The sequence below is a fragment of the Ochotona princeps genome, chromosome 24 (genome assembly GCF_030435755.1).
Source record: "Ochotona princeps isolate mOchPri1 chromosome 24, mOchPri1.hap1, whole genome shotgun sequence".
Taxonomy (NCBI): domain Eukaryota; kingdom Metazoa; phylum Chordata; class Mammalia; order Lagomorpha; family Ochotonidae; genus Ochotona; species Ochotona princeps.
The window spans coordinates 28,326,137-28,339,664 of record NC_080855.1 but is presented as its reverse complement, the minus strand read 5'-3'; the positions used below and the strand labels follow the sequence as shown (position 1 = coordinate 28,339,664).

The 13,528-nt window shown below is 57.5% G+C and overlaps 1 protein-coding gene across 3 annotated transcripts in view; it reads right to left on the bottom strand.

Moving 5' to 3' along the window:
* CLIP2 (CAP-Gly domain containing linker protein 2) overlaps positions 1 to 13,528 on the bottom strand; it is a 57,491-nt gene that overhangs the window by 30,360 nt on the left and 13,603 nt on the right. For all 3 annotated transcript variants that reach the window (XM_058680858.1, XM_058680859.1, XM_058680860.1), the window contains exons 2-3: positions 12,543 to 12,733; positions 322 to 911 (exon numbers count right to left, since the gene is read on the bottom strand). In XM_058680858.1, the coding sequence (XP_058536841.1) occupies positions 322 to 911; positions 12,543 to 12,666 (714 nt within the window). In that variant the 5' untranslated portion in view covers positions 12,667 to 12,733. The remainder of the gene's footprint in view (positions 1 to 321; positions 912 to 12,542; positions 12,734 to 13,528) is intronic.

Sequence of the window (13,528 nt, the reverse complement as noted above, 5' to 3'; positions counted from 1 at the left end):
ACTCTAATGAGCATCCTTATGGGATACAGGCATCACAAGCTCAGCCTCCTGCGTCCCATGCTCCATGCAGGACCTGAGCACCTGCTGAGCTGAGTGTCCGTGGGGATTCTGGAGCCAGTCCCCTGTGGTCACAGAGGGCCCTTGGTCCTGGCACTGCCGTCCTGTATGCTGGAGGTGGAGGAGGGGCATAGAGACCCAGCATGGCCATGCCCACCACCACAGCACCCTGGAGGAGTGGCACCTCTGACCTTTTGGCGCCGGAAAGAAGCAGATGTACCCCCTATCCCCAGCCCCAGGTCCAGCCCGCCTCCCCGCACTCACCAGGACGCGGTCTCCCAGGCGCAGGTCCTTGTCACCCCGCTTCACCGAGCCGCTGTCCGACAGGTTGGAGCCGGACTCGTTGCCGGTCTTGACGGCACTATTGAGGACACTCTCCCGCAACGGGATGACGCGGCTGCTGAGCGGAGGCGTGGCGGTGCCCGCGTGCAGGGACAGGTTCTGGGCCGTGAGCGACTCCACCGAGTGTGCGTCGCTGCCCGAGCCGTCGGCCGCCGGCTGCCGCGTAAGCTTGGACGGCCGCGTGAAGATGCCCTGCAGCGCCGGGCACTCGAAGTAGCGCACGCCGCCCACCGCGCCGTCGTTCTTGCCCACCGGCTCGTCCAGCACCACCCCGGCCCACTGGCCGGGCGCGAACTGTGTCTCGCCCAGGTACTGCACCACGCCCGGCTTCACGCCATTTACCCACACGCGCTCACCCACCACGAAGTCACCCAGGAAGTCATCGCCCACTTCGGCCACTTTCGGGCCAGGTTTCTCGGCAGCGGGGCCACCGGGGGCGGTGGTGGGGGGTGGGGTGGGGGTAGCTGTGGCCACGGAGGAGGGACCCGACGCCTGCTTGTGCAGGGGGGAGCCTGTGGATAAAGGAGGGAACACGGTCAGCGCCGGCGGGGAAACCGAGGCAGGCATGGTTGACAGGGAGGGCAAGAGCCACAGCCCAGGCATCCAAGCGCACAGAAAGTATCACAATGACCCTTTGCCCTCCTGAGCCTCCCTGAGCCATAGCTCCACGCCTCAAGGCCACACAGGGCTCTGAAGGAAGGGGGCAGGGGACCCCTGTTCCACCCTCAATCTCCTTTTTTTTTTTTTGGATTTATTTATTTTTATTGGAGAGTCAGATATACAGAGAGAAAAAGATCCTCCAATTGCTTGTTCACTCCCCAAGTGGCCGCAATGGCCGAAGCTGAGCTGATCTGAAACCAGGAACCTGCTCTGGGTCATCCATGTGAGTGCAGGGTCTCAAAGCTTTGGGCTGTCCTCGACTGCTTTCCCAGGCCACAGCAGGAAGCTGGATGGGAAGTGGAACAGCTGGGACTTGAACCGGTGCCTACATGGGATCCTAGCACATGCGGTGGCAGAGGTTCAGAGAGGCAGAGGCCTTGACCAGATGGCACAGCATAATGGGTGGAGAGGCAATTGCAGGGCCGGGGGCTGGACCCTGCTGAGCTGCACCTGCTCACTGCAGGACCCCCTGTGTGTCTGGCTTCAAGGAACAGGGTTACCTGGGACCTGGGCTCCACACAACGGGCCACTGTGCCCAGGCACTCCCCTGTCCTGGGTGGTGCCATGCCTCACTTCCCACCAGACCAAACATTCGCTCCAAACTTCGGTGGGGACTTGAGGAATAGGAGGAAGTCGCCTTGCCCCACTCAGAAATGCCTGCTTCCGGAGCTTCCTGCCAGGCCCCACCCCACCCTCACACCCACAGCTCCTGGAGTACTCCAGCCTCCTGGGGGTAGTTCACAGGACAGAAAAGGGGTGTTCCTTTTGGGAGGAGGCAGTGGTGGGGGAAGGCGTCGGGCAGGGGTTAGCAGGGGGGGCAGAGACATGCTGGGCGGGGCCCCAACTGCAGCCAGAGCAAGCTTCCAGGCTGGCCCTGACCCTAGCATTGTGGTCCTGGGCTCAGAGCTCCACATGCAGGATACGGGACTGTCTCAGCTGACCCATTCCACAGATGAGCTTGAGGCTCCTGGACGCTGGGCAACAGAGCCGAAGGCCCTTTCCTGGCTCTCTGGGTGTTGGCTATGTCCATTCACCCAACAGAGGCCTGCTAAGTTTGGGCCTCAAATCCCAAGATGTAGACTTGGGTCAGACAGGATCCCCATGCCCCACACAAGCTCCTTAAAAGTCCCGATCCTGAATGAACACAAACAGTTTCACACCAGTAATGGCGACTGAGACCCCCAACACACATGTGTTGTGCTGCCCCACTTCCCATCCAGCTCCCTGTTTGTGGCCTGGGAAAGCAGAGGAGGACGGCCCAAAGCCTTGGGACCCTGCACTCACATGGAAGACCTGGAAAAGGCTCCTGGCTCCTGGCTTTGGATCGGTTCAGTTTGGCCATTGTGACCATTTGCAGAGTTAATCAGTGATGGAAAATATTTGTCTCTCCTCCTCTCCATAAATTGGATTTGCCCTTCCAATACAAATAAATAAATCTCCCCCAATCAAAATGCTGGACTCAGAACCCTAACCAAGAAAAGACAGAAGACAAAACAAGTCAATCAACCACCTCAGCTGTATGCTGGCAGCGAAATACTGGGCAAACGGAGACTCTGTGATGGACTATGTCAATCAGTGGACTCTTCAATGACCTCATTATGCTTGGAGTGGCGAGACTGGCAGCAATTCACAACTGGTGAACTATCAAAACCACTTGAGCAAGTATCTCGGAGCATGCCCTACATCTGGGACTTGGGGTGAGTGGGAAACTGGGTGGGACTTCTCCCTCAATAACCCCCTTTACCTCAGATACATGAAGGAAACAATACGGAAATAATAGTCTTACCCACTTTCCTATAGCCCTTGAACCTTTTTACCCTAATTAACTATGTAAATAAAGATTGTCAAAAATATAATAAAAAACGAAAATAAATAAATAAATCTTTTAAGAAAGAAACTACAAATGGGCTTCAAAAATCTTCCATACCAAAATAGTTTTTTTCAGAACTACTTGATTAATATTTGTGTGGAGATTTGAAAAGTAGGGAAGCAGAGAGAACTCTTCCACCTGCTGGTTCAGTTCCCAGGTGCCCATAAGAACTGGGGCTGGGGCCAGGCGGAAGCCAGAAGCCAGGATCTCCCTCCAGGCCTCCCACGTGGATGGCAGGAACCCAAGTACTTGAGCTGCCTCCTGCTGCTGCCTCCTGGGGCATGCACGGGCTGGAAGCTGGAATCGGACCCTCGCAGCCAGGCGCTGTATGACAAGATGTGGGCATCACACACAGCAGCTTACACGGTCCCTTCTCTGCTGTACCTTTACATGGGATACTCTGTGCTGCTTCCCCATATGGAAGCAATAACCAATGATCAAACAGAATAGCTGACATTTCCAGTCCTTTACAATTTTTAATTTTTGGTTGACACATAAATGCCGGCATACGCCCCTGGGCTCCACGCGATGCCAGACATGTGAACAGGCGCATAACGTGCATGACCGACCTCAACAGCTGCCCTGACACCTCCCCGCAGACAAGAACATTCTGGAAGCCCAGGTAAGCACCTGTTCTGTTTGCTCAGAACAAGAGACCTCCCTGACCCCAGGGGAGTGGAGAGTGGGGCAGGGGGTTGCAAGGCTATTCTTAGCGAGGCTCTGCCTGCTCAGCTGTCCCTGCTCAGCTGTCCTGGCCCTGAAGGACCCTCAGGTAATCTTCCCTACCACCCCTCAGCTCTCCTTGGGGGATGGGAGGCAGTCCACAGATCCAGGGACCAGCTGTTCCAACAGCTGCTAAAATCCAGGTCCCCAAGTCTGGGGCCCCACAGGGGGTTGCTTGATCTCTTTTTTCCTCCTTGAAGCAGTTCTCCCAGCTGCCCCCTCCGACCCCCACTTCATGGGGACAGCATCAGGTTCCCTACCTACCCTAGAAGGTCAGTGTGCAGCTGGCCCATCTGAAAAAAAAAAACCCACCACCACCACCACTGAATCCCCAGTCCTCCATTGCAAAGGCCTGGGCAAACCCTTCCTGGATCCATGCCTCAGTTTCTCCAGGTGACCGGGTCAGAGACAGCCGGGACTTCATCCAGTACTGACATTCTGGCGTCTCACCTCTTCTCTAGGGGGGAGGTAGGGGAGTGGCAGTCAGAGCTGGGGGTGGGTGACATGGCCCGGGGTCTCACCGCCCCCCGTACATGCCCAGCCAGACCAGCGACACAGACTTCAAAGAGCAGCTCAGTTGTTCCCGGACAGCCACGCTTCCGGTCCAGACATAAAGTCACAAAGGGATTGAGGACTGGTCTCAAGTTCAAAGCAGAACTTCGATGAGCAGGACTAAGGGGCTCCCAGAGGAGGGGGTTGGTGGCAGTGGCGGTTGCTAGGGGTCAGGGTCCACAGCAGGTGTGGGGCCCCTCCTCCAAAGTGGGGATCCAGACCAAAAGACATTCTTCCGTCCACTCTGAGGGACTTGGGCCCTGCCCTCCCTGGGGAAGTGGGAACAACAGGTCTTTTCCATGTCTGCGGATGGCAGCCAATGGCAGTGACCCAAGTCACTGGCCCCATGCTGGACGCTGGCAGGGGCAGGGGCAAGATACACAGGGCTGACAGCCAGGGATCTCATCAACATACTCCATTGCCAGCTAAGGGACCAGGAGCCATGAAGCACCAGGCACGGGGGAGAGGGAGGGCTCAGTCTCAAATGTACTGGACAGCTTGACTCTCTCACCTCTTCCAGGAAACCTCCCTGACTGCCTCTTCCAGCACCCAGCACCCCAGTCCATCACCTCCACCTGCCTGCTCTCTCTCTCACTCTCTCTCTCTCTCTATATATATATATATATATCCTAGTCCTCCTCCGCCTTGGCACCTCCCTGATGCCTCTTGCTCTTCCTTAAATGCCCTTCTTTGGGGCACTGCCTCCCCCCATCCCAGGTCCTGAAACAGGAGCCTCACCCCGAGGCTTGAAGTCTCCCTCCCCATTGCCAGTCATGACTGACACATTGGTTACGTGCACCGTTCACGGCCACTGTCACGTGGGACACCACTGTCTTCAGGCCTCATCCCGGCACACACTGGAGTTTCCCAGGTCTTACACTATGTATACCTGCTCACGCCAGGTCCAAAACGGTTCATTTATGGGAATTTTCATCCCCCCAGGCAGCAGAGACAAGAGGGGCCTCGAGGGCCAGTGACCGCACTGTTGTTACAGGAGTAAAGCGGTCACTGTGAGAGCTGGTTTATTCTTAAAGTACCTTCAGACTGGTTTATTATTATTATTATTTAAAGTGGATGTTTATTTGAAAAGCAGACAGAGAGAAGAGAGAGAGAGCAGGATTTTCCACCCACTTCATTTCACCCACCCATTTCATTCTCCCAAATGTCTGGAGCAGCTGGGGCTGGACCAGGCTGAAGCCAGGAGCCCAGAACTTCATCCAGGTCTCCCACGTGGGGTGGCAGGGACCCAAGGACATCAGTAGTCACCCCTCGCAGGCTGCCTCCCCTCAGTGGCAGCACTATTGGGGGGCAGGTGTCTCTCAGTGCCCCCCATCCTTGCTCATCTGGTCCCCACCCCCACCTTGCCAAGGGGACAGTCACTATCCACTGTTGTCTCTACCCATGTGTTTGGGGCAGGGTGTGGCTGGCCAAGACTCACTCACCCGCCAGCTCTGCAGGAGAAAAACAGAGCCAAACCCTGCCTCGTGGGTTTGCCAGTTTCCATGGGATAAAGTTCTCCCAGCACAGCCAAGTTCAAGGGGCCCATGTTTAGTCACTGAGCACAGAGCTGGGAGGAAATTCTACAGCAGCATTTCTGCTGTAGCGGAAACCACCTCCCCAGATCTTATTGGACCTAACTGGTAGCAGACAGCGGTGTTTTTGTAGGATTTTGACCAGCAGTGGTACTGGCAGATGGCAGAAAGTGGCGATGAGACGCGTCGCTTGAGGACCCTCCAGAGACTGCAGAGGTCAAAACCACGACCCTGGCCTTGGTGCCACAGAGAACTTGGGCACCGTGGCACGGTGGGTAAAAAGCTGCCCCCATTGCCAACATCCCATTGGGCTTTACATCCTGAACCAGCTCCCTGCTGATATGCCTGGGGAAGGAATGGAAAATGGGCCAAGTGCTTGGGCCTCGGTCACCCACGTGGGCCTGGATGGGAGCTGCTGGCTCCTGGCTTCGGCTTGGCCCAGCCCTGGCTGTTGCAAGCCATTTGGAGAGTGATCCAGTCGATGGAAGATTCTCCCCCGTACCCCATAACTCTGCCTTGCAAATAAATAAACTCTTTTTAAAAAAAAAAAAAAAGCCTGGAAAAACAACAACAACAAAAAAAAAAGAAAGTGGATTTCAAGCATCCCCATATCCAGCATAAAAGACAGCTGGGGCTCAGGAAGACTTGCACAGATGCCTGACCATGAACTGAAGAATGAGATGTACTCTGCCCTCAGCCCCTACTCCCTGGCTTTCAAAAACAGTGTCCCCTGCTAGACCTGGTCCTCCAAAGAGGCAGTGACCTTCCCAGATGTTACCAGGCAAATAAACAACCAACCTCTGGGTTCTGTAAGTCTAAACAAGATCAGCTCCAATCAAGTCAAGTGTGTTTCCCTGCAGGACTTGTCAGAGCCGTTGCTGTGCCCACCAAGGAGGGGGCCGTACTCAAGGTGGGCCCACGACGGAGCATCCAATTCAGACCTCCCTGGGAGGGACAGGAATGGTCGATGCGTGACCCAGGCTGGAGACCAGGGCCAGCCCAGCCAAGCAGGAACAATTCCTTCCAGGCATCCAGACCCGCTCTGACACCCTCACTCCGCAGCCCTCCCATCCTGCAGGGCTCCTTTCTGTTGTGCTTTGCTCTGCTGCATCCGGGTCCCACCAGGAGCACCAGGGATGGGGTGGAGAGCGGGGCCTGCAGGAACCCGTTTCTCCATCCTCCAACCCTGGGACTGAGTGGTGATGCAGCCTGGCCACAGCCCACCTTCCTCTCCACGCAGCTATTCTGATAAGCCCCACTCCCGCAGCCTTCTGCTGGAACCCCCCCTCATTTTCCCAGCACTTGCTGGGAGCCACAGATGCAGGGAGTGGTCTCCTCAGCAAGCCTTAGAGGTGCCAGGCTGCCCCCCAACCCTGTTCATGGCATCTGCCGACAGGGCTCCACCCATCCCTGAATAAGGACCTAGGCAGGGTCCCTAAGCAGCTCACTGTCCCCCCAAAACCCCCGCAATGAATCTGCCTCTGCACCACCCATCCCTGAAGAAGGAACCCTGTGTCACCCCAAGCCCCAGGGACTGCTCAGCTCAGCAGACCTGTCCCAGACCTGGCAGGTCCAGCCCGCCTGGAGACCACGGGGGTGGGGGGGAAAGGGGACACAGCAGGGGTGCTTACCCTGGAAAGAGCAGAGCCAGCTCCCCATGGAGGAGCCCCGTGGAATGGAAGAGGCCACCAGGCAGGTGCTGGCCGCCAGGTCCCCACCCCCCCACACCGGGTCGATAACAGCTGACAACGTCAGGACCATTAGGGAAGCCGCTCCGCCCCACACCGCCTGGCAGTGCAGAGAAAACTCGGCTCGGCTTCCCAGTTCTGATGCCATTACAAAGTTTAGGATGTGGTTAGGGGAGGAGGGCTGGAGATGTTGACCTTGAAGGGATGAAGTTGCCCTTGGCTGCCTGCATGGGAATGGTGGCTGCGGGGGTCCAGGTTCTGGGTCTACACATGTGCACAGCATCCCTAACCAGTCCCTTATAATGAGGGCACATTCCCCTGGCCTACCAGGGGGCGAGGGGGGCTCTGCAAGTGAGGGATCTTGGACTACTCTGGTGGAGAGGGACTGGCGTCCAGGAATGGAGGCCAGCTCTGTGGACCTCTGGTCATCTATGGCCAGTGAGCAGGGAACGAAACCTCCTGGGGTCTGTCCCACTGTGCTCCAGGAACAGAGAAGCATGGCCACTGCTCTGGGGGACCTAGCTTCCTGCCTGGGGGGGGGGCTCCAGGCACTTTCACCCTCAACCACTTCAGTCCCCAGCATGACACAAAGTCACAGAGACCATTGGGGCAGTTGTGACCAACCTAAGTGTGGGGGGAGGCACAGAGAACCCCCACCCTGATCCACCTACTGGAGTAGGGATGCTAGCTGTAAGTATGATGCTGGGACTGGACTAGGCTCTCCAAGGCAGCAGCAGATGCTCTGAGCTTGCTTTGGACCCTACTGGTGCAAGGCCTGCACCCTGCCTCTCCCTGGTTCCCTGACTCTGGATGGCCCAGCTGAGAGCGCTCCTCCTCCGAGTGCAGGGGGTTCCCAATCGCTGGATGGTTAACAGGAGGGAAAGGCAACCAGACACAGGCTGAACCACAGTGGGTGTCAAACCCTAGGTCTCCCACATGGGACCCCTTCCTATCAGGACACACCTGCCCACTGAAGGAATGTTGATAGCGGTCCCACAAGTCCTCACTTGGGTCACTGTGGCCCAGCCCTTCTTCTTCTTCTTCTTTTTAAGATTTATTTATTTATTATTTGAAAGGCAGAGTTAGAAAGAGAAGAAGAGAAGTGGAGAGAGAGACAGGTCTTTCCAATATGCTTGTTCAGTCCCCCAAGTAGCCATAACAGCCAGAACTAGGCCTATCTAAAGCCAGGAGCGTCTTCCAGGTCTCCCACACAGGTGCAAGGGCCCAAGGACTTGGGTCATCCTCCACTGCTTTCCCAGGCATAAACAAAGAGACAGATGGGAAATAGAGCCACCGGGACTTGAACTGGTGCCCATAAGGGATACTGGTGCTGTCAGCCCCAGCCCAGCCCTTCTTACATTGGAGCCAACAGGGACAACTTAACCACAGCCTGCCCACCCCAGCCAAGCATGTGGCTCAGAACTGGACCCCATGGACCCCAACTCCTGCCCATCGAGCCGCTTTCTGGGCCTCTGACACGGCCCCTGCACCAGGCTCTCCCTTTACCACAGCCTGATCCGTCCCTGCTGGTTTCCTGAATCTGCCCTGTGGTCCCCACCTGTGTAAGGTGCTCCTCCCAGCAGCCAAAGCAGAGAACCTCTGACCCCTGTCCTTTGTTCTCTACCCACCACCACCAGGGCCCAGAGTGCCCCCCGACCCCTTCCCCTCCTCCCACCAGGGCCACCCTGTTCCTGTCATGTGAGTTCCCCTCCCAACTCTGACCCTGGAATTGCTGCCAGGCCCTGATGTTCCCTGTATGTCATGGCTCTGGGGACAACACAAGCTTGCCCAGCAACACGGGGTGGGCATGGGTCCCAGCCTGCCCCTTGCCAGACCCCCTACCAGGACCCTGAGCTCACACTTTGGGTGGCAGCCAGGGTGCCAATTCCCACAGTGCCTGCCAGTTCCCCGCACTGCACACCCCAGCTAGGCTCACTCCTCTGTTCTCCCATGCCCTCACCCCAGGCTGCTGCCAGCTCCCTGGGCTGGGGAAGGCAGACAGATGAACATGGGAAGGAAGGGTGGGCGGGACACTGCTCTTCCCTGGGAGTCCCCGCCTGCCCCTTCTCCCTAAGTTTCCTATTTCTCAAGACCACAGCATGGGAGAAAAGAGGCAGCCCTGGGCACCAGGGCCTGAAACGTTCCTTGCTTCTGCCAACTGCTGCAGCTACCATCTCCTCCCTTCCCCCGTCCCCAGCCTGTGGGGGTCTGGCCAAGACCCCAAAAGCAGCAGCAGGAACCGGATCGGGTCGGAAGGCAACAGCTAGCCAGACTGTCCTTGTCCCCAGTGTCAGGTGCAGGGTTGGGGCTCCCCAGTCAATCAGGCATTCGCAGGGGCAGGGACAGGGAGGGAGTGGCCCCTCCTCCTTCTGGCAAGCCATTCTGTACCCAGGGATGTCAGGTGACAGGGTGGACAGGGAGGCACTGCCCGCACCTGCGCTGGCCAGGTGGACCCCTGTACTGGGGAACAACCAGCAGAGGGCCTCAGATGGGCACAGGCTGAGAGGCCCAGTGGTAGGCGTGAGGGGTGTCTCCTCTCCCCATCACCTCTCTGCAGCCCAGATGGGCGGACCAGGTCTTGGAGAAGTTCTTGCACCTGCAGGCGCTTCCTGTTCCCGAGCTCACTGGACCATCAGGAGAGCTGGGAGTTGAGCCACTGAGGCCCAGGGAGCTTGATAAAAAAGAAAAAACTCTCGAGAGGGTGACATAGGGTCTGTGAGGGGCAGGATCTGAGCCAGAACCCAGGCCTTTCTCTCTCTCCATCAGGCAATGGGCAAAGAGGAAAGAACCCAACAGACACCACGAGGTTTTCTCTTCCCGAAGGTCATCCCGCACTATGGTCCTAACCCCAAGGTCGGGTCTGGCTGGTGTGTGGGCTATACCAGTGGACCAAGCACCGCCCACCTGTTGCCTTGGCCCCAGCTGCTCCCTAACCCTCATGACCTATAGGCCCCTCCTCTTCTTCACACTTGCAATCTGCCCCCATCCTCAAAGACAAGCTCATGCAGGCTTGTTCCAGGGTGTCTTCCCTGCTTGTCCCCAGCCTGGGCAGAGCCAGACGATGCCAAACCCGTTCCTGCCTTGGGGACCTGCACGTCCCCCCTCCTGGGCCTCGACCTGGAATGCCCCTTTTCCTGTGTCCTCCTGCCTGGCTCCCGTGCCTCCCTGACACTGAGGGGGGGTATGGGCCTCCCAGGAGGGGAAGCTTGGCACCTGCACAAGAGGCTGACCCTGGGCAGTACCCACAGCTACCTCATCCCTTCAATGTCTGGTGGGTTTTGCCAGAGACATGACTTTGCCAATGACACAGGAACCTCTAGCAGGGGCCCAGACTGGCTAATCTGGCCTCTGACCATCTCTCCTTCTGACTTCAGGGACCATGTCCTACTGGGTTAGCTGGAATCGTATCAAAGCCCAAAGATGTTCCTTACCGTATCATCCAGCTACAGGGAAAGACACGAACTCATCGCAGGGTTCACCTGTGGGCAGACACTCCTCATGGGCTAAAACCTTGTAGCACAAGCCCCAGCTGCCCACAGTCCAGTCAGCTCACCTCTCCAAATCCAATGTTCCCCTCTTTCCCAGCTGCACTGCCCCTTCTGCCACTGAGCCCTGGCACAGGCCATCCCCTCTGTCTGGGGCACTGTCTACTCCCATCCCTCCAGTGCCACCCTCCTCTTAACACACCTGCACCCCCTCTCCTCAGTGCAGACCTTGCAGACCCCCCACACCTGGTCAGATCCCTGCTACCGGGACTCATGGCACTGGGAATCCCACCAGGGCTGGCACCCCAGCCACTGGAGGTGCCAGGGATGAGGGCTCCATGGCTAAGGGTGGGCCCAGGATCTGCATTCATGGAATGAAAGGTACAATGTGCAGCCAGTGAAAATGATAGGCGAGTGTGCTTTCAACACCACGATACATGTGGCTACAGTCACTGACCAGCAAAAAGCGCTTTGCACCTGCATGGGCAACATGACGGCCAATGAGTAAGACAAGCGAAAGACAGTCACAGAAATGCTAATCCAGTTGGCCTTCCCTGTCCTCAGGTTCCCACACCACAGACTCAACTGATCGTAGATCAAAAATACCTGGAGGGCCAGCATAGTGGCATAACACATTAAGCCGCCACCTGAGATACCAGCATCCCATATGGTCACCAGTTCAAGCCCTGGCTGCTCAGCTTCCCATTCAGCTCCTGCTAATATGTCTGAGCAGAAGATGGCCCAAGTACTTAAGCGCTGGCCACCCACATGGGAGATCTGGATGAAGCTCCTGCCTCCAGGCTTTGGCTGGTCCATGCCTCCTCCTCCTCTTCACACTTAACAATCTGCCCCTCACCCTCAAGGTGAGCTCATGTAGGCTTCTCCCAGAGTGTCTTCCCTGACTGCCCCCAGCCAGGGCATGGAGTCAAATCAGTGTCTTCTCTTTCTTAATAAAGCTTTACCTGCTATTTAGGGGGAGTGAACCAGTGGCTGGATGATCTCTCCCTTTGTATCGCTCTGACTTCCAGGTAAATGAAACTTTGTTTACAATGATATTCAAGCATTGGGGAGGCTGGGCACAGGATCTATGCTAAAACTGTACCGAGTTACCCAAGATGTGAGCATCTTGGCACTGTGGGCCCCTCAGGGGTCCCTGCAACCACTCCTCGAGGACACGCAGGGACAAGCACAGGGAGTGGGATGGGGGTGGCCAATGTATCCTGGCACCAGCTTTCTCAGGACAAGCCATTGTCAGCCACGCTACACCCAACGGCCCTCAGTCCTCCGCCCCCCAGAAGGAAGGCCAAAGGTCAGCTGAGGAAGGATCCAGGGACACAGAGGTGATGCAAGGCAGGTGGGAAGATGGCGTGGGGCACTCTAGGGACCCAGCAGGGGAATGGATGGGGCAACAGGTAGGCACACAGCTCCCAGCAGCATCCACCAGCTCAGGGCCCATAGGTGACCTCTGCCCAGACTCTACTTCCTCACCTCCCTGAGCCCAATGACAAGGGGTGATGCACACAGAGCCTGCATCAGAGCCTGCTCCATGGTGACTTTCTCAAGAGCTCACAACGAAACATCAAGAAGGACTTCCAGGGAACCCCGCCCCTACCCTCCTCACAGCCCCACACACCTTCCTTGGAGCCGGCAGCTGCAGCTGCCGCCGAGGACGAAGCCGACCCAGTGGACGCGCGGCCCACAGGGCTGGAATGCTTCCCCCCACGGCCGGGGGGCTTCAGGCCACTGGGCTTCTGCATGGCGCTGCCCCTTGGAGGGTGGACGAGGGCCGGTACAGGTCACCTCCTCTCTGCCATCCTTGCACACCTGCAGACAGAACATAAAGGAGAGGCCGTATATCACCTGGTACAGGGCCAGGAAGGTGAGGATGGCAGCCAGCATAACCTGCCCAGGGATTCTAGCGCCCCTCCCCTTTCAGGGCAGTGGGTCATCCTGGACAGGAAACAGACAGAAAGCCTGTAGACCCAGGGCAGCAGGCATCCCAGTCTGCTGGGTTCCAAAGTTGTCCCAGAAACAGAAGCAAACAGTCCAGCTGTTGTGTCCACCCCAGGCATACATACTTCCCTCGCTCCCTCAACAGGTGTACCACCTGCCCGGGCCCACAGCAGATAACACTTACTATGCCCACTGCCTGCCTCTCTGCACCACACCAGAAGGGGTCATGGGCATGGCTTGCAAGTGCGCAGGGGCATTCAGCCCACGGGACTGCCACCACCTTGGAGGATGGCAGGTGCGGGCAGGGTGGGAGCACGTAGGGGTGGGACTCAGGTATCCTGCCCCTGTAGCTTCACAATGTCCTGCTCCCAGCTGGCCTCAAGTAGTCAGGGAGTGGCCAGTCCTGGAGACAGAGTCCCAGCAGCCACTTGACCCACTGTCCTGGGACCTGCAGCCTCCCCCGTGCTGGCCCGCCCTACCTCAGAGCCGCAGGCAGGAGTGGGCGTGTCCTGGGGAAGGTACAGGCCCGGCTGGGGCCCCAGGGGATTCCGGGCAGAGAACTCCGGGAAGAGGTACCGCCAGCCAGTCTGTGGCCCGTCAGCCACATCCGGGTCCCACCCCCACTGAGTTCAGAACATCACTTCCTCTCTCTAAACAACCCCATGT